Source organism: Vigna angularis, chromosome 6 (genome assembly GCF_016808095.1).
Source record: "Vigna angularis cultivar LongXiaoDou No.4 chromosome 6, ASM1680809v1, whole genome shotgun sequence".
Taxonomy (NCBI): domain Eukaryota; kingdom Viridiplantae; phylum Streptophyta; class Magnoliopsida; order Fabales; family Fabaceae; genus Vigna; species Vigna angularis.
Window position 1 is genome coordinate 36,207,697 of NC_068975.1, and position 20,830 is coordinate 36,228,526.

General features: G+C 29.9%; 3 protein-coding genes across 5 annotated transcripts; 1 reads left to right on the plus strand and 2 right to left on the minus strand.

The window, feature by feature from the left end:
* On the plus strand, window positions 1-3,336 carry LOC108342878 (DUF21 domain-containing protein At2g14520). The gene is made up of 11 exons (XM_017580763.2): window positions 1-436; window positions 555-631; window positions 724-807; window positions 1,107-1,220; window positions 1,353-1,439; window positions 1,670-1,809; window positions 1,902-1,989; window positions 2,171-2,244; window positions 2,361-2,485; window positions 2,615-2,874; window positions 2,954-3,336. Exons 1-11 carry the CDS (start codon window positions 259-261, stop codon window positions 2,996-2,998), a joined length of 1,272 nt encoding a protein of 423 aa, XP_017436252.1. The 5' UTR covers window positions 1-258; the 3' UTR covers window positions 2,999-3,336.
* A 319-nt stretch (window positions 3,337-3,655) lies between these two features.
* On the minus strand, window positions 3,656-7,430 carry LOC108342879 (uncharacterized). 3 transcript variants are annotated; one of them, XM_052878919.1, is made up of 5 exons: window positions 7,221-7,430; window positions 6,966-7,039; window positions 6,573-6,749; window positions 4,404-4,800; window positions 3,656-4,299 (listed from the first exon to the last, which is right to left on the minus strand). In XM_052878919.1, the coding sequence occupies exons 2-5, from the start codon at window positions 6,973-6,975 to the stop codon at window positions 3,981-3,983; spliced, it is 903 nt and encodes a 300-aa protein (XP_052734879.1). In that variant the 5' UTR covers window positions 6,976-7,039; window positions 7,221-7,430; the 3' UTR covers window positions 3,656-3,980. The 3 variants fall into 3 exon arrangements, with proteins under 3 accessions (XP_052734879.1, XP_017436254.1, XP_017436253.1); XM_017580765.2 differs by lacking the exon at window positions 6,966-7,039 and having other exon boundaries at window positions 7,232-7,430; XM_017580764.2 differs by lacking the exon at window positions 6,966-7,039 and having other exon boundaries at window positions 7,221-7,429.
* Window positions 7,431-8,274: 844 nt separating this feature from the next.
* LOC108342876 (squalene monooxygenase SE2) lies at window positions 8,275-11,965 on the minus strand. The gene is made up of 8 exons (XM_017580761.2): window positions 11,656-11,965; window positions 10,827-10,938; window positions 10,496-10,670; window positions 10,217-10,385; window positions 9,694-9,915; window positions 9,337-9,612; window positions 8,875-9,153; window positions 8,275-8,710 (listed from the first exon to the last, which is right to left on the minus strand). Exons 1-8 carry the CDS (start codon window positions 11,902-11,904, stop codon window positions 8,597-8,599), a joined length of 1,596 nt encoding a protein of 531 aa, XP_017436250.1. The 5' UTR covers window positions 11,905-11,965; the 3' UTR covers window positions 8,275-8,596.
* Window positions 11,966-20,830: the final 8,865 nt, after the last annotated feature.

A 20,830-nucleotide genomic window follows, 5' to 3' on the forward strand; every position in this document is an offset into this window, starting at 1 on the left:
AGTAACATTAATATGTTCAACAGAAGGAAGCAGAATAAGAATCAAGAAATACCATTCCAGAGAACAATTCTTGCCATATCCAAGGCAAAAACATTTGATTGGTTGGTTTGGTGTTTGTCCCTATCCTTCGAAGCTTCATTATCGATGACCAGTTAACCATGACAATGATCACCATCATGATCATGAACACAAACATATAACCATACATTTGACGACGACAACAACAAGGAATGTGTGTTTGTGTGTAGAGTGGTTACAATGGCAGTGCAGTATGAGTGCTGTGATGTGGAGTTTTCAAAACGCGTATTGATAATTGTGCTGCTCGTGATATTCGCTGGATTGATGTCAGGGCTCACTTTAGGCCTCATGTCATTGAGTCTCGTTGATCTTGAGGTCCTTGCAAAGTCTGGAACCCCTCACGATCGCAACAATGCTGGTGAAATTTCTCTCCTTGCCTTATGGAAACTCACCATAACGTATATTTTCTTACAATATTGGGATAAGTTTGTTTTTTTATGACTCCGATTGTTTGAACTTGTGTTTTGTCATAACAGCAAGGATATTGCCTGTTGTCAGGAATCAACATTTGTTGCTTTGCACACTCCTAATTTGCAATGCGGTAGCCATGGAGGTACAACTAAAATCATGTGTTAGTGTCTGCTTAATCACATGAATACACAGAAAGATCCAGCCAATTTTGGATAATGGTGTTGGTTTTGACAGGCCCTTCCAGTTTTTCTGGATAGTCTTGTTGTTTGGTGGGGTGCTATACTGATTGCGGTGACATTAATCCTTCTGTTCGGTGAGGTGAGAATTTTTTTCTGATATATGTTAAATTAAATGCAATGCATACATATCACAGGTTAAAAACTAAGGAGATCGCTTCCTTTTTGACACAATGTGTCTCTGAAAGTCAGAAGCTCATCCTCAAGACTTTCTACTGGCACATTCAATCTGCTTAATGATACCTTCGGTAGTGATTGCAGTCCTAACACTGCTTGGTTGCATCAGCGCATATCTTTACTCAATATATTGTAGGAATTATTGGCATGCAGATAATCAACTTGCTAGGTAACATTCTCTAACATCTGCTTACTTTTGAGAAGATTATACCTCAATCAATTTGTTCTCGGCATGGTTTAGCAATTGGTGCAACAGTGGCTCCAGCTGTTCGTGTTCTTGTATGGATATGTTTTCCTGTTGCTTATCCAATTAGTAAGGTGACACAAATTAAGCAGACTTTTTATTGATACTTCTTCAGTTTTATTTCAGTAACCAGGGACGAATTTGATTTGTTATCCATAGACTGTCTTTTCCTTCTTGACCTTTTTTACATTCATTTGGTACCCCAGTTGCTGGACTTTTTGCTGGGGCATCGACATGAAGCCCTTTTCCACAGAGCTGAGTTGAAGACACTTGTAAATCTGCATGGCCATGAGGTCTGTATCAGAGCTACATGATGCTTGAGGCATGCATTTATAAGTTATAAGTCTGTTTGTTCATTTTCTCTTGAAATTGAAGACTAGTCTTCAGTGCTCTTCATCTAATTCAACAGTATGCTGCAGTTCTCAACCATTTCTTTTCCAATCTGAATAATGTAACTGCGGGTTATCTTCTTCTCTTCTAGTTGTTTAGACTCCATTTGAACACTCATGATGCTTTGTGTTAGGCTGGAAAAGGTGGGGAACTGACACATCATGAAACAACGATCATTGCTGGAGCACTGGAACTCTCTGAGAAGATAGCCAGCGATGTCATGACTCTCATAACCGAAACATTTTGTGTTGACATTAATTCAAAGCTTGATAGGTAGGGACAAAAGGTGTCTCAAAAAATTATCAATGTGAGTTCTAGCTTTTGTACTTTTTACAATTTTCCGTAATCAAGGGTTATTGTTACAGGTATCTGATGAATCTGATAATGGAGAATGGGCATAGCAGAGTCCCAGTCTATTATGAGCAGCCCACAAATATTATTGGACTTATCCTGGTATGCATGCAGTCTGTTGTTCTTCTTTAACCTATCGATAAAATCTATTTTGCATTGACAGTGTAAATCCACATAATAGTTTTGCATCAATTTCATTGGGATTCAACTTGTATATCAACTTATTTATCATTTTACATTAAGTTTGTTTTTAACTCTAAGCAGATACACTATGGACTTTCAGGTCAAGAATTTATTGACAATTGACCCAGAAGATGAAGCACCAGTGAAAAGTGTGACCTTGCGAAGAATTCCAAGGTATTTTTGTTTTAAGTTTGGCAAATTTACTGTAACTTGAAAAACATAAGCACTAAAATTAATGGCATTATATTACATTAAAATACGTTCATATCTGAAGTTTACATGATTAGCAGGGTTTCAGAATCGATGCCACTGTATGATATTTTGAATGAGTTCCAAAAGGGTCATAGCCACATGGCCGTCGTCGTTAAAAACTGGGACAAGACTGAGCAAAAACCTTCCAACAATAGTTCCTACGGTAAGCACATGCTGTAATCAAGTTAAACTATGCTAACATTTTATTTAGATTTTCTCTTCAAAACTGAACTTTTTCACATCACAACATGTTCTCCTTGTCTCTCTTGATAATGGCTTGAAATACACTCAGTGAGAGATTTGAGGGTGAATATTGACGGTGATAAGCCTCCCCAAGAGAATAGTATAAGAGCTAAATTGTCACACCATAAATGGAAAAGCTTTTCAAACTCAAATAATTCGAAGAGGGGTGGTTCCCAGAGCAGAAAATGGTCCAAAAATATGTACTACGATATTTTGGATATAGATGGAAATTCACTTCAAAAGCTGCCGGAAAAAGAAGAAGCTGTTGGAATAATTACAATGGAAGATGTCATCGAAGAGCTTTTACAGGTACTAAATTCATTGAGGTAACTTTTAGCAAATAAATTTGCTCACGGAATCTTGAGTTGACATCAATATTTCTTTGTAGGAGGAGATCTTTGATGAGACGGATCATCATTTTGAAGACTTCTGACAGTGATCCTTCCATACGATCATGTAGATTAGTCTTTCACATACTTGTCTTGGAGTTTAATAGCTAATAATTATTATTCCTTCTTATCCTTTTTATAGAAAACAAGTGATAATATCACTTCCTTTTTTATATAAAAAAAACTGTGTATACACGTATTTAAAAAGTATATAACAGACAATTATACATTTGCAATGCGCTTGAATTGAAGTATTATTTCTGCATATGCAGTCGGTCCCCTTTACTACATATCGTTACTTATCAAGTACTTATATTTTGCAAATAATCTTGTTAGTATTGGGAAGTCTAATGATACCGTGGCTAAACTTGAAATGTCATCAACAATTTCAATTATAGTCTTGAAGGACTTGGACCTTTTCTTCCCGTCAGGGTGTATATTGAAACGAAGTTTACTCCTTTGGTGTGCGTGTTAAAATAATTTTCTAGATGGAAAATCCACAACACAAGTTGATATTTGTGCCATCATACACTTGAAAAAAGTGCCACCATTGAATTTTCAGCAGTCACATATTTTCTGGTTTGTCATTTTGGAAAAATTCCATGACTTGTGATGGTATGGAAGGAATGTCACCAACGAAGTGGGTGGTGCTGTAATTTTAAAGAGGTTGATGAAGATATAATGTTTATAGTGACATGGAATAAGAAAATCTCCATGATATTCATGACAGTGAGATTGACCAGATGATGATGAAACACGAGGTAAATTGCTCCCAACAAGCTAATGAGGTCTAGACAAGCAACTGATGAAGGACTAAGAAACCTAATCGCTGCAAGAGACCTACGCCCCAAGCTGAAGTTTAAAATGTTTGATAGTTGCCTAAGTAACCTTTTCTGTGGCCAAACAAGTTGGATTTGCATTTGATGTTACAGAAAATCATCTGTGCTAAGTACAAACACGAGTTTCATCCAAATCGACTGTATCCGCAAGTTACCTTCGTCTGAGAATATAAGTTACGTGAGAGCCTTAGTGATGATGTTTACTTCTTTTCTCCTCCCTTTTCTTTTTCTTATGCTTAGATTTGTCCTTGGACTTGCGCCTCTTAGAATGCTCCTTGTCCGAGCTCCTAGAGTGAGACTTTTTACTCTTTTTCCGCTTTTCTTCATGAAGTTCCTCCTCATCAGAAGTATCATATGATCTCAATGACAAGGGCTTCTCCGGACCAAAAATAACACGGCGATGCCTTACATTTGGACTAGTACCAGGCTCCCCATCTGAATCAGGAGGAAGGTAAGGTCCAGTCTCATCCATCCTCGGACCAACAGCACCTCTGCCTCGTTTGGTCCTAATACAAAAATGGAGTCTCTTTAGTTCCCAAAAAAATCAGAGATATTATACTAGAGTAAGCACACATATAAAACAACAAAAGGCACAAGATAGATCTAATACCTTGAGTGCAGAAACTCTTCAAGCTCTTCATCCTTTAAACCTTCCACACCATGTTCATGTTCTCTTTCACTCGGGCATGAAGTATAGACACTAGAGCTTTTATCCACTACAGCATGTCTTCCTGGGCTTCTTGATGAGTTATCATCCTTATGATTTCTGTCACTGCTGTTTTTATCATTTTTATCACACTCGTATTCTCTATGACTTGAACGTGAGGCAGAGGTTCTAGTGCTGTTATCAATACCAGAATGTCTTCCTGTGCCTCTTGATAAGTTATCATCCCTATGACTTCTGTCTTTACTGCTTTTATCAATTGATTTTTCTTTAATCCGTTTATCAAGCTCCAGTTCTTTTTGCCGCAATCGCCACATCTCATTCACTTCCACGGCTCTATTTGCTGGTAGAGAACAACAAAAGAAATTCAATATGATTAATAATAAACTAACAGCTCAGCATATAGACATCATCTTAGATGAAAAACATTCAGAAACAGAGGAGAAGGATGGTGATTTGTCAGCCACAAACAATAAAAAGAAATGAAAGTAATTTCAGTATTCAACTTGGGTAAAGTAGTCATGACTCATGAGACCCAATGTCATGCTAGTCAAAACTTGAGGCATACCCTTTGATCAAGGTTATCAATGATAGAAGGCAGAAGGGCATAATTCTGCCATATAAACATTGAGGTTTTCAATGTAGCCGGGAACCACCATTGAAGACCTCTTTTTACAGATTGCTTATGGTGGAAGGGTCAAAAAATGCTAATGCTGTAATAGTTATTTAACAACTTTGTCCAAAATTCAATTCAATTCACCAAAAATTGTCAGCCAAAAGAAAACTGCACTATCATTCGATCATCAGTGAGTTTGACCATTGAAATAAATATTATGGTACTCTGCCTATTTCGATAAAGCAAGAACATGTCATTAAATCTTTGTCTTAAAGAACTATACTAAATAAAAAATCAAAATTAAATCTTACACACAATATGGATGGATAAAGTGTAACCAAGAATATGGATAGATGAGTTATGATATACAAATTCTGTAAATGATTTTTTCTCGTTTAATTTTTCATGTACCTTTTAACACGTAGCAAAGGAACAATATTGGGTATTATTTGCATTCTTTTATATTTTTCTTATCTGTTCATGCAAAGAAAAAGGAGAGTATATGGAGTCAGCCAATGATAACAACAACTTCTATATAATTTGCACGGTTCTCTTTTACACTTTATGTTAATGGTTTTGATTATCCCCAAGTCAAATTATTATAATGTATTAGTAGGTATGATAATGAGGCAGCTAAAGATGACATCTACCTCTCCGCCATTACCTTGTCACTTTTATTTTTTACTTTTCTTATTTCTCTCAAACAATTTCTTTTTAATTCACATATTCTAAAAAAAAAAAAACCTATACCACGTTCACTATCTTAAAAGTGTTCTCCATTTTCTTCTTTCTCCAATTGCATTTCCCAGTTCCAAAATGCTATGCAGTACTATTTCCTGCCAAAAATTATCTTTACTACTCAGTGACCAAACTCTAGTAGATTCCATGTCTCCACATAATCATCCTCCGGCCTCTCAAGTTTACGAAAATCTCTCTTTTTTTTTTAAAGTTAACAAATTACAGAATATTTATTAGAAATAAAATATTTCCTCCCTTCCCTTTCCTTCCAGAAAATCAACTTCCAAACATACCTACCCCGATCTCTCTAACAAATCTGCATGTCCAATTCCCATATAAGCCATGAGCATTCTTCTTTAATGTTGGTGCCATGGACAACATGGCAGAATTTTAACAACCGCCATAGGCAGTTTGTTGCTAATGGCACCATAGGCCACAATGGTGTGCTCATATGTAGGACTTTTAGTCTTCCGCCATTTATAACTCAGAGTCACCACTAGAAACAGTAAATCGTTTCCCTCCTTCTACTTCCTAACCACCCTCCCCCCCAAAATTAAAGTTTAATAAGAATTGTTTTAAACTCAGCATCCACACAAAAAATCAATTGAAAGACAGGCTATTGATACAATCATCAAACAGTGAAACAGTAATATAAATATCATTTCCTAATTCCAACTTTTCCCAGAAGCACAGCCATACAACACAAGCCAATATAGGGCAGTAGTAATGAAGCTCTGTCTAAATATACGACTAAAAGTAACCTTGTTGAACTCCACGTACAGTAGCAGTGAGGAATCGCGAATTTGGCCGACTCCGTACGTCAGGCTTTCGAAGATAAGCAAGAACACCTTCCCTTTCAGACTGCCGCCGTAATTCTGCTGCTTCCTTCATAAGGATCGCAGCTAATCTATTTTCAGTCTCCAAATCCATTTGAGTGTCTGACCATATTATCCAAAAACAAAAGAAATGAGACTTTAATTGAATAAACAACCTTGAAAAAGAATTAAACAACTCCAGAATGCTGTGCTGCTTTGTGTCGGCAAAGGGAAAGAACCAAAATATGCAGTAAAAAGCCAAAAACAAAACTACGATTTCACATATCACAGACATTGCTAAGTTCCCAACGCCCTTTCGATGCAAAAGAATCAAATAACCTAAAATCATGTGGTCACAACAACAAACACCATTAAGTCTCTTTTGTTCAATTGTACTTGATAAGTGAAAAACCCTGCAAAAAAGATTTCTGAATTTCAAATTGAATCCCAAATTCCCAATCCCAGAGAAACCTTATGGCATGAAAAGTAACTATCAAGCCTTAAATCCCTAAAACGCACAAAACATGTAGATGATGGGATTTCAATCACAGTTAAGAAGATGATGACGGTAATGATGGATGCAGCAGAAAGTACCGATTTTTAACTGAAAGAGGGTTGAAGTGCAAGGTGACCAATTGAAAGGTTGGTGGTAGCAAAGGCAGGCTCCGTCACCGAAGTTTCTTTTCGATCAGTGACGGTGGTGCTGGAATCGGGACCCTGTCTTGGGGTGGACGACGAGGGAGAGAGAGAGGCGATGGAATTTTGTGTTGGTGTAGGTGCCAAGAACAACCAGATTCTATTCTATATCTTGAGTTGAGCTGGGGTTAAATATATGCTTTTCTTATCTAATTAGCATTTAACTTATACACTGTACAAAATAAATAGTTATTTTTACGAGATTAAAATTTAAATAATAAATATTTATGTGTATACATTATACTATAATCAAATAAAATAAACAGACATATCTATATCCAAAACTTAAATCCCATAAGAAAAAAATAAAATGTGATATTAAAATATCTTTAACCATTCAACATTTTTAAAAATTATTAAAATTTAATTTAAGGATAGAAATTAAAAAAAAAATGTCTATTTTTTAAATTATTTGTAAGAAAATGAAAATAAGAATGTAATACTCCCAAATTTCCTATTTACTATAAACTTACAAAATGTTTTTGGTCATTTTTTCACTTCTGAAAAATAGCACTTTCCTAAATATAAAAACATAAAATTAATTAAAACTCAAAGTCATTCAATTAATAATATACTTAGTCTAATAGAATGTTTATAATTTAATATTCAGATAATATTATATTGAAAATTTTAAGTGAGTCAAAACTTCACTTAACGTAAAAATAAATAAATTAATGACTCATAGATCTCTTAAAATTTTAAATTATAAATAATGTAAAATGGTGAGTTTAACTTATAAATAATCAATATGATTTATAGTTGGACCAAATTCATAGAACATTTCTTTCTACACTTCCATAATTTCAAGACGTACTTCTGTATTAAATTATATATTTTAAATTATAAATAAAAAATAAATTTTAAATTAAAAACCTTCCACAATATAAAATTTATATTCTAAATTGCAAAAATCCAAAAAAAATAAAAACTTCTAAGCCACTGTCACGCCTCATTTATCACATCGCATTTTAAATTTTTATTGATACGAAATATATTATTGGTGTCTTTATATGAAAGTACAAATCATTTTGACCTCTTTTCCACGGAAGATTGATCTTGGAAATTTGGTATTGTCCTGAAGTAGACACGATACATTCGAAAATTGTATTCATAAATTGCAAACAGACAAAACCAGTGTTCTAATATATGGAGCCTTCACCAGAATTCTCCTCTAGGCTCACTTATTTATCCTTTTTGGTTGGTGTAATCACAGTTACATAGAATGCGGGCTCAGCTTATATGTTTTTGCATGTCTTTTCTTCCAATATCTGTCTTCAAACATGCAAATTGGAAGGAGGTGTTCTGTAATATGCTGGCACAGTCACAGGGAAGAACATTTGTCTAATTCCTTCAGCCCTGATAATGGGAAAAATGATAGCAGAGGCACCCTGAAAATCTCAACAACAAAACTGATTCAAAATCATAACTTGAGTAACTCTTCTGCAAGAATTGGTCATCATTTGGAACATGATAATGTCGCAGCGAAGAATATGGCTTATATATGTGAAAGATTGTGCATGTTTAACTGTCAAGAAATGCAAAAAGTACTCACGGAAATAATTCTAGCTCCAATCCACATGCTTTTTGGAGAAGGAAATGGTATGAGTAAGCGACCAACACCGTATATAGCCACAGCAAAGAAATGAAGAACCAAGCTTAATGGACGAGGATTTAGACCTGAGAGTAGAGATATTGGTCCATCTGAGAAAACACCTCCAAGGCTTAAATAATCAAAACAAGCCTGGCGCATTTCCTTACTAGCTGGGTCAGGGGATGCACAAAACACCTTGTATAATGCCCCAGCTAAAGTGTTTATTGTAGATGCCATTGGCTGCAAACACAATCATGAACCACTTATCACATTTTCTCAAACCAATACTGGTATGTCATCAACAAAAAGTTTAACTGTTGGTTATTATTCACTATGACATAAAAGAAGCTTAGTCATTTAGGAGGAAGTTTCTGATTTTCCGATGATGTGAAACTGTATATACTTTGAGTAGTTTATATTAACCTTGCGTAGGGTGTAGAATGATTCAAGATATTTGAAAAGAGCATTAGCATCATGAAGATCATGGAGAGGTCTAAGAAGGTTCCTCAGCAAAACAATGTCAGACAAAGCCACAGTCATTCCACCTCCGGTTAAAGGGTGACGCATGTTGAAGGCATCTCCCATGAGAAGGGCACCAGGTGTGGAATACGGAGATGCAGGCATGCTTCTGTTTGGCATGCTTCTTATGTTTCCTTTGTCAACTGCTGCTATAAAAGAAGCATGCAACTCTGGGGGAACCTGAAACCACAAATTTGTGTTAGTTAAAGAATATGTTTTGTAATGTTATGTCAAGCCAAAGACTAGGATGTTTGTTTGTACCTGTGGAGCTACAACTGTTTTCAAATAACGAGCCATGTCCCCATTACCAAGGGAAGGTAATTTTTTGTCAGCAGGCACATCAACCAGACACCGAATCTCAGTGCTGCTTATGGGATAAAACAAAATGGGAGAAGGATCACCCAAGATAACGTGCCCGTGGTTTTCGTATGGAAGATTGCAGTTCTCTAGGATCAGACCAACAAAATGAGATGGTACATCAACCTGCATAAATAAATAAACCCATTTCATTACCAGGTAAGTTAAGTAGAAAACACACTATTAGATTATTCTTAACCATCACTAGTGATGCACACCTATGTTTTGCAGATAAGATACAATGTGTGTGTCTTAATACAGTTATCTTAAAGATAACAACATAGATACAGTGTGTATGTATTAAGAGCAAAAACTTTATTAAAAGTGTTTAATCAAGTTCTTCAAATGAAGATTGATCATTGATAAAACTAATGAATATTTTGGATTGCTGATATGATAAAGAAAGAGAAAAACTTAGTATGTTTACCTTTGGGTTGCAAAGAGAACGTCTCAAGTTGGAAAAACAACCATCACATACTATAGTGAGTGGAGCCTTGGCTGTGAGCTCTTGTCCATTTCTGGTTTTGTAGTTTACCCCTCTGATGATTCCATTTTCTTCTAGCAGAGATGTGACGGTCCCTTGTTCTAATTTTACACTGCACAGAATTTGGAACAATTAGAGCATGCAAAAGAAGGAAATGACTCAATAAAAATAAAATCCATTTCAGAAACATTTTTTTCAAAACATGGTAAACTTTTGTACTACTTTGGAAGAGTTGAAGCCTTCTCTCGCATTCTCTGTATGAAACGGCCATTGTGAAAGCTTCTTCCGGAAACATCACTGTCAAACTTTTCCAAGGGATAAGAAAGTTTGGTATTTTTCCCATCCTTGTAAAGAGCATAGCCAAAGACTTGCTGAGCATCAATCTCACCCACACAATCTGCAACAACTCACAACATTCATCAGTTAATGAGAGTCTTGAATTTGCCTAACAGAGGAAACTGGAGTTCTTTACACCTAAAAGTGATTGACTACAACAATTCTCATACAATTTTTCATCCATCTATACTTTGGTACAAACATGGTGCTTGCTTACCTTGGAGATCCAACTCAATTAGCTTGAGATAACCTCCAGGTTGTAGCAATTCTCCCACAATCCTGTCTGGTTCAGTCAAGTCCCTTTCAATAACATGCACTCGCCTTCCTTCCTAAAACAACAACCATATATCAACATCTTTCATCCTCTTACAACAGTAACTATATAATTAAAGAAATTTTAGACCATCCAAAAAAAGGACCCAGAACATGCACAACTATAAATATGAATCTGACTACATATGTACTTTGTGGTCTGGTTCTAAGAACATTCAGAGGAATACAAAACATTGGACTTTCAATTCTTTTAACTTTTTACGTTTTTTTTTTCTGGTTGTAGGAAAAAACATTCAAGAAAAATAAAAGTGTGAGATATTAACCTTTAGAAGAAATATTTACGAAGTCTGTATAAATTAAACTTGTAGAACATTCCTCTTTCTTTCTTCCAACCTCTTGAACCTTTCTGGCTTTCAATCATATTATATATATATATATATATATAGAATAACGATATTTTCTGAAAACATTTTAATAACATCTAAGTGTTCTCGTGTAATTAGTTTATTTTGGTGTTAATTATTATTATTAATCGTGAAATAATTTTAGAACAATGATTATTATTAATTTGGAATAATTTTGAATGAATAACACCTAAATTATGTTAAAATCTAAGAAAAGTTGTCACAATGTCATTATTCATATATATATATATATATATATATATATATATATATATATATATATATATATGCGCGCGCGTGTACGTGTGAAAAACATATTTGCAGAAGATATTACACAAATGAAAAGAAAAGGTTTCCACTTTGTTCTACCTTGGCAAGTGTGTAAGCAAGGGCTGAACCAGCAACCCCAGCACCGACAATGACGATGTCGGAGGTTGGTGAAATTCGTTGATGTTGGTTTCCATTTTCTGCTGTTGTTGTTATCATACTGCTACCATTATTTTCTGCATGTACTAAACCTTTGGCCTCCTTCTTTGATGCAGAGTTGAATAGAACAAACAGAAGAACCATAGTAGAAGCTGTAATTCCCCCCAAAATAAATGCAAAATCCATCTCCATTAGAGCAGTGGAACTAGGCCTGAAAAGCAAGGAAAAAACAAATAAAAAGGATAATGATGATAGAAAGAGTTGAAGTGTGGATTTTATACTGAGGTTTGACACGTTGTCAGTGTCACTTAAATGCAAAATAAACTACTTTCTCTCTAGTTGTCATGGGGACAATCACTCCTTCTTCTCTTCATCCTATTTTATCTATCATTTTCTTACATACAAATAATGTGATACATTGAATTTATTTCAACAAAACTTGTGAGTTTTTTTTATATGAAACTCTTTCTTTTCTTTCATTTTTTTTTTATTTTGCAAGATTATTTCATTCTGTTTAATTGGGCAATTCTAATGTATATTAGACAATTTTTTTCTAAATAAGATTTTGAGTTTAATTTTGTGCATGGAAAAAGGGTTAAATATGTTTTTGGTCCCTTAACTTTTATTGAAAATTGAAATTAGTCCCTCTTCCAAACTCTGTACTAATTTAGTCCCCAAACTTTAGAAATGTGTGGATTTAGTCCTTTTAACTAAATTTTGTTAGGTTTATTTGATGTTTCAGGTGCGTTTCATGATAGTATTTAAGTTGTTTATACTGTTTGACATATTTTTGCTTCAATGTTAACTGAGAAATGCATTTGAAACATCAAATAAAGTTAACAAAATTTGATTAAAAGGACTAAATTCATACATTTTTAAAGTTTGGGGACTAAATTAATCTAAAGTTTTGAAGAGGGACTAATTTCAATTTTCACTGAAAGTTAAAAGATCAAAAACATATTTAACCCCATGAAAAAATATAAATCTAAAGAATTTCATAGGATAAATAGGTTGATAAAAGAGTTAAATTACTAATAAACATGATTATAAAAGGATTTTTAAAAAGGATCAGGGATAGCTTTTAATATATTATTAGTAGAAAATAATTGTAACATATTTTTTAAATACATTTTATATCAACAAATATTGTTTGTATATTAATAATAATAATAATAATATTGTTATTAGTTATAAGAAAAAAAGAATAAAAATATAATGATTTACGCTAGGGACCTAATCCAACCAATTGGTAATTGAATAAACAATTAAAATATTTAAAACTAACTTATAGTTACTCAAAAACATTTTTCATAAATAAAAATTATCATTTATATAAATATATCATATAAGAATACTCATTTTCATAATTTTATTTTCATTAAATTAGTCTAACCATTTTAAATTTTAAATAATAATTTTAACTATCAACAAAATATTTAATTTTCACTTAATTTTATTTTTTTAAAGTTCACTTTAATCAATACCTGTATATCTATACATACCTATATATAAAAATAATATCTTATACACAATTTTTATTCTTATTTTACACTTTATAGCATAATTGGTAACTGATATTTTTTAAAAAAATATATAATTATTAACTTATTTTTTAAAAAATAACCATTATGTTAAATATTTTTATACAATTGTCTCAAGGTTTATCTTTTTATTTTATTTTTTATTTTCTATTTAATATTTAATATTTTTTACTGTTAATATTCAGACACTTTTTATTATTTTTATTATTATTTTTTATATATTAATTTATATATTATTAACATATAATATTATAAAAGAAACGGATCAATAGACAAGACAAACGTGTATTTATGTTAGTTAGTATCATGATAATAACTGCTGACACGCTATTTTTTTTTATAAGCTTAATTAATTAATATATATATATATATATATATATATTAATAAATGATGATGGGGGAGACGGTTAGCCTTGAACATGGTGGTTGGTATTAGATAGTTCATTAATCTATTCACAACTACTGTCCTATAAAAGATTTTCCTTAGTCAATCCTATTAAATGAGATACTACTTACTTATTGTCAAACAGAATTGTAAAAAAAACACACATAATAATTAGTGATATGCATAGGTGTCTTGTCTAAAAAAAATTTTAAAAAATATTTGTCATGAATTGAACTCTTAATTTCAAGTAATAATCAAGGATCATGATAGTTTGATGATATCAAAATTTTATACGATCATTTAAATATTCTAAATATTATTATTTTATCATAAAATTTTGTTTCATTTTTTATTAGTTAAATTTTTTTATTGTTGAGAAAGATTAAGTAAGATGAATTTGGCAGTGAATGGCATATTCTAATCCAAGAATTTGAATATGAACGAGATGTCGTTTTGCAGAATTAGTTTGATATCCATTTGAAACCGATTCTGCATTGTTCATGCATCCAACATGAAAAAAGGAAAAATAAGTTTTACAACTTATTATTTAAAAATTATGCAACCGAGTCGGTTTCATTATGCAACTAATTTTAGTGACCTTGATTGTGTTTTAAAATCATGGTTAAAAAATAATTTAAATTAATTTAAAAATTATTTTATATTAATTTTAACAATTAGAATAATTTTGTAATTTTATTTTTATTTGTTAATTTTTTATCTATAGTCAAATTATTAAAAAAAATTAATAAATTTTACTTTTAGATCTATTCACCTTTTATCTTCAATTTTTTTAAACGAAACAACACAATATTTATCTTGAAATTTATGTTCTCCAAATCTATAAATAAGAAGATGAGACATACTATAACTTTTCAAAACTTAAATATAATTAAATTAAATATAATGTAAAATATTTTATGAATTTAATTATATTAAATAAAAAATATAAATATATCTTTATTTATTGTTTTACAATAGATATTCATAAAAAAAAGTTAAATGGTTATTTCAGGTGAATGTTTATTATCATATAATAGTGTATAATTAGAATATTTTTTTCTGTCATAAACATTTTAACTTGTTTTACAAGATCCATCTCATTCTTATATTATTTATCCAACGGAATCCCTTTTTTTTCTTAAATTCAAAACCTCATCTTCAAGAAGTCAAATTCTGAGCTGGTTTATGTTGTTGTCAGGTGGAGTTCATATTTCAATTAGGCTACTTTTTCCCTTTTTTTAAAAAAAAAAATTAACGATATATTTATAATTAATAAATTGATTTTTTTAAAATAATAATTTAACTATTTTATATAATAAAAAAATTTAGCACTATATTAAAAATAATGAGTTAATAAAAATTTTATTATTAATTTAAATAATATTTTGAATTTGCTATTATTAATAATTTAAGTTTGTTTCAGAATAAAACTAATAAGTTTTAAGTTTAAATAATTTAAAAACTTACCAAATACTATAAGTTAATATAAAAAAAAATAGTTTACATACCTTCAACCTTTTATGTATTATTGATTTAAATTTATGTTTATATAAATTTAAGAAATGTAAAATACTAATCATAAATATCAATTTAAGAAATTTGAATTATTTTTTACACTAATAATATGTTGAATTCTTATTAATAATAAATTGTATTGTTTTGCATATTTTCTCAAGTTATATTAAATTAGTTGATTAAAAAAATCTTTTAAACCTATTTGTCTTTTGATGTAGAATTTGTTTATTACTTATTATTTATTATTTATTATTATGTCACTTAATATATACCAATTAGAGGTTTATTATTTATAATTTATTTGCAAAATATGATTCTGAAATGTGAAAATAAATAAACAGAATTGTTCTAAGAAATATTTGACAAATGATTTAGTTTTTTTTTTAAATAATTTTTCATACAATTAAATAAAAAATTATTTGGCAAATGCAGAGCCATTAATTTTACATGGACATTGCATTCAATGTAGGCAAGGAGAGAGAAGACAGAAACCTTTAATGTTTATTAGCATGTAGCCACAAAAACCTTTCCATTTTATTTTTACAACTAAAATTTGGTTTATCTAACACTTTCTTTTTTTATTGTTCCTTATTTGTCTCCTTTAATATTTTTTTTTTCAGAAAATTAACTTTTGATTACCTATCATCACATTTTGAATTTATTTCTTTTATTTTTCTATATTTTTTGTATAAATTATAGAAATAATAAAATCAAATTAAAAAGTAAAAAAAATATAATATATATATATATATATGTATATATATATATACATGGTATAAAATTCAGTATAACTAATACTGTATCTTTTTTCCTTACCCATTTATTTTAAGACAAAAAAAATTATACTTTATAACTTTTAAAATAAAAATAACATTAATTATTATCATATTTTTAGGTATATAGTTACATGCTATTGATTTCTAAATATTTGATAAACTCATTATAAATTATAGGAAAAATATATAATAATTACAGGCAAGTTAAAAGTTTAAAATAACTTAGTATAACATTAGGATTGATCCCTTAACATTTGAGAAAATGAATACAAAAAATTTAAATTTAAATTTAATTTAAAATTATACAAAAAAGTATATTGTAAGGAAATAAAAATATATATTCATTTTATTTGAGAAAATAACAGTTTCCCCAAATATAAAAATATAAAAATTAATTAAAACTTAATTTTATTCGATTAAGAATACTTAGTATTATGGAATATCTATACTTTACCACTAAAATTTATGACTTCAAGATTTATCAACCACAAGTTATCTAACCAATTAATTGTACAAAAAAATATATATTAAAATTAACTTTGAATATAAATTTATAGAAACCAAAATATGAAATAAAAGATAAATATAAAAGAGATTTTATTGTTGAAAATTCTTCACAATTAAACTTGGCAAATACAAGATACTAATTTTGCATGGCATTAAAAGCATGGCAGAAAAGTGAAAACATAAGATATTGGGGATTCTTGTGTCTCTTTCTTTCTCAACAAGTTTTCTTATTTCATGGTTCTTTATTTGTCTGTTTTTTAATGTAGGAGTACGAATAATAACATTTTACATTAATTTATTTTAATTTTCAAGTATTTATTTTTCCTTTTGTAAATAATACTTAAAATCATATTACAAATTAAATTATTTTAATATAAATGAAAATAGTATTCACATTTTTTTAATTCTTTTGATAAGATCTTAATTATTTTTCTTTCATTTTCCTTTTTATTTTCGGCTTTTTTTTTTCTAAGTTCTCATTCGGTCTGATAATATTAAATATTAATAATATATTTTATAATAAAAAAATAAAATTTGAAAAGTATCTAAAGTTTATAAGCAGTTGCTCTTTACACCATCACACATTTCTCTTTACATCACTTAAATTTTTCTTAATTTCAAAAGTAACTTTAGGTAAATATTTACTTTTACCTTATTTTTTAATTTTTTTTTCAAAACTTAATCCCTTTCCCTTTTCACTCCACCCACATCACACCACACTCCCACATTTCATTTTCTTAACTGTCTCTTTCCCTCTTCCTTCTCTCCTCTTTTTTCGTTTATTTTTTAACTTTTTCTTCAAACCCTAAACTTTTTCTTCAAACAATTTTCCTTTTCACTTCACCACTTCACCACACCCCGACCCCCACATTTCATTTTCTTAATTTCTTTTTCTCTCTTTCCCTCTTCCTTCTCTCCTCCTCTTCCTTTTATTTTTTAACTTTTTCTTCCAACCTTAATCTCTTCCCCTTTTCACTCCACTAACGTACCACACCCCATCTCCACATTTCATTTTCTTAATTTTCTCTTTCCCTCTTCCTTCTCTCCTCATTTTTCTTTTACTTTTAAACTTTTTCTTCAAACCCAAATTCCTTTCCTTTTTTGCTCCATGTCATCACCACACCCCATTCCCACATTTCATTTTGTTAATTCTCTTCCTCTCTTCCTTTTCTCCTCCTTTTCCTCCCTTAGTGTGTTTCTCTTGGTGCTGTTTTTGGTCTTCTCAACACTTCGAAATTGAGCTATGTGTTGTTGTGTATGTTGTATTTATTGTGTGGGAAAGAGAGAAAGCATTAGAGGCCTCAACGAAAATGATTCTTCAACGGATACCGAGATCCGTCCATGGATATGGGTATCCGTTGAAGGTCCAACGGATCTTCATTTCAGTTGGGCTTTTGAATTGAGTTTTTTTTCGTTTTTTAATTTTTTTTATTAGATTTATTTAATTAATATTATGTTTAGAATATATTTATTTGTAATTGATTTAATTTATTTAAAAAAATTATTTTGTTAAAAAAAGTAAAAAAAATGGTTGAATGCCTCAACGAAAATGGGGATCTTTCATTTTCATAAATACCATCTAATTAATAGAGATGGTTATACATTAAAAATGATTTGGTGAGAAATTCATACCCGCCTTCAAAATGTTGAATATATTGTTTTGAAAACCTGTACTCCATTTGGCTTCTGTTGAGTGTTTGCTTCTCATGTATCCCATTTTGTTTGGTGTTTTTCTTGAACATTCTCATCTAGATGTATGATTTTATATTTTTAGATTTATATATACTACATCGGATGTATATATCCAAAGAAGAGTAATACTTTAAAATCATAAATTAGATATGAACCTCTAAAAATCACAACATCATCAGCATCCCATGTTGTGATTTTCGAATGTTCATATCCGATTCGATGTTTTAAATATTTGTTTTAAAATGTTTCATTATATTAGTTTTTTAATTATTATATTAGTTTATAATTTTTATTTTTGTATGAATCTATAAATGTTTAATTAAATAATTTTTAATGTTAAAAATAATTTATATGAATTTATTAAACTTAATAAAAAAAATTTGAAAAAATAAAATTGATATAAAAATATATACATTAGATATAAAAATCCAAAACAAAAATAAAGAATATCGAATTTTGATGTCTCATTATCTTTTATTGGATATCGAAATCCAATAAAAAAAATCGGATTTCGATATGCGATATAGTGACATTGAGATATTAACATTCTATATATATTATTAATAACATGGATATTTTATATATAAAAAATTTTCCCATGTTAATTCTTCTACATCATAAAAAAGTAATTTCGTAAAAAAAAAATTTTCACATGCAATATTTTATACAAAAATTTTCAATGTAATTTTGAATAGTTTTTGTATGACTTTCTTAATTTTAGTAAAAAAAATTAGTATTTAAAATGTATATGAAAAATTTGGTATTTAAAATACAAACTAAAAATTTTCATTAAAAAAATTTATTAATTAAAATATTTATATAATTATAAAATCCTAATATTTCATTAAAAAATAACAAAATATCTTAAAATTAGAAAAAATTAGAAAAAGCTATAAAACAAATTAAACATTAATAATTCAAGACAAATTTTTTTTAATCAGATTAATTAATTAAATAATTTATTATTAACAATAAAATACTTTAAATTCTAAAAAATTAAAATAAATAAAAGAATAAATATTAAATAATTACAAACTAAAATTTTTAATTCAAAATAAATTTAATTAATTAAAATATTTATATAATTATAAAATCTTAATATTTCATTAAAAAGAATAACTAAATATCTTTAAATTATAAAAAATTATAAAATTATAAAACAAATAAAACATTAATTAATTCAAAAAAACAAAATATAATTAATTAATTAATTAATTAAAATAATTTGTGTGAGAAGAAATGAAAGAGATGTGCATAGAGAAAGAAGAATTGAAAGGGGAGAAAGAGATGAGAAGATGAACTATTATTTCACACACATTTATACTTATACTTATACTTATTTGATACATTATTTCTCACTCTTTTATTATAAAAATCATATTAGATACTCAAATGAGAAATAAGGAGAGAACAAAATGCCATTTAGTTAAAGGTGATTTATATATGTCATTTCATTTAGTGTTCATTTGAACATTATCATGAGTGCATGATTTTATATTTTTGGATTTATATATGCTACTGCTAATTTTTACCATTATCTAAGCATTATTTTAGTAGCAAAATCAACTCTTCTTTAGTTTATTATTTGCTTAAATCCTCTCTTTTATTTAGTTTTAGTATTTATTTATATTTTGAGCTACATTACGTAAATAATACTCTAATCCCTTATTTTTTTGATCTATTTCGAAGTTAGGAAGATCCTCCATTACATCGAAGAACCTCGGTGATCCAGGAAGTCATTGATTTAAAAGTCATTTTCGCTTAAGCGAGAATAATTTAGCTTAAGCGAGAATGACTATCTTCTCCAAGGAGTTTATTCTCGCTTAAGCGAGAATAATTTAGCTTAAGCGAGAATAATTTAGCTTAAGCGAGAATAATTTAGCTTAAGCGAGAATTCGGGCAGTAAATATACTCACGAGGCAAAAAGAAAATAGGGTCTTTGGTTCTTTGGAGGCGCGATTTCACGTCTGGAGCTCATGGAGGGCGCGAGGAGCTTGTGGGAACATCTCCTCCTCTTCCTTTGGATCTCCTTCTTCTTCCATCTTCCATGTTTGTAAGCTTTAGGGTTCTCTCCATGGAAATGGAGAACCAGATTCATCTTGTTAGGGTTAGATGTAGCCTATGAACTCTTGTGTAATGAATGATTATTTCGTATTTATAAATTCCTTTTCTATCTATTACTAGTATTCTTGTTTCCGATCTTAAAGCTTGCATGTAATGAGGACGTTCATGACTTGATTTTGGGGTTTCATTGAGCCAGGGATGAGATATGAAATCTTGAACTGAAACAAGAGTCCTTGTGGGTCATTGAGCCAGGGATGGGATATAATTCACATGTTGTCTTAGATCCTAGTTCTTAATGCGGGTTTGCTTGTTAGATTGTCCAAGGGATTAGAGTTTGATAAGGAAAACCTAGGCTCTTTCACCTAAGGGATTAGGGCTAAAGTGTTTTAGTGGATTGACTTTAGTAAATTGATAGAGAGGAGATGAATTTGGTTATACACAAGAGTGCATTGGTGAAAACTAACCTTAACAATGTCATTTCATACCATTTCTAGTCTTTTCCATTTTCAAGTGCCTTCAATACCAAAGTCCAACCTTGTAATTACTTGTGAATTTATCTTTTTGCACATATTCTTAAATGATGAGTTGTTCTTGAATCTAGATGAGTTGTTAATCGCACAATTTTCTAGTATTACGAG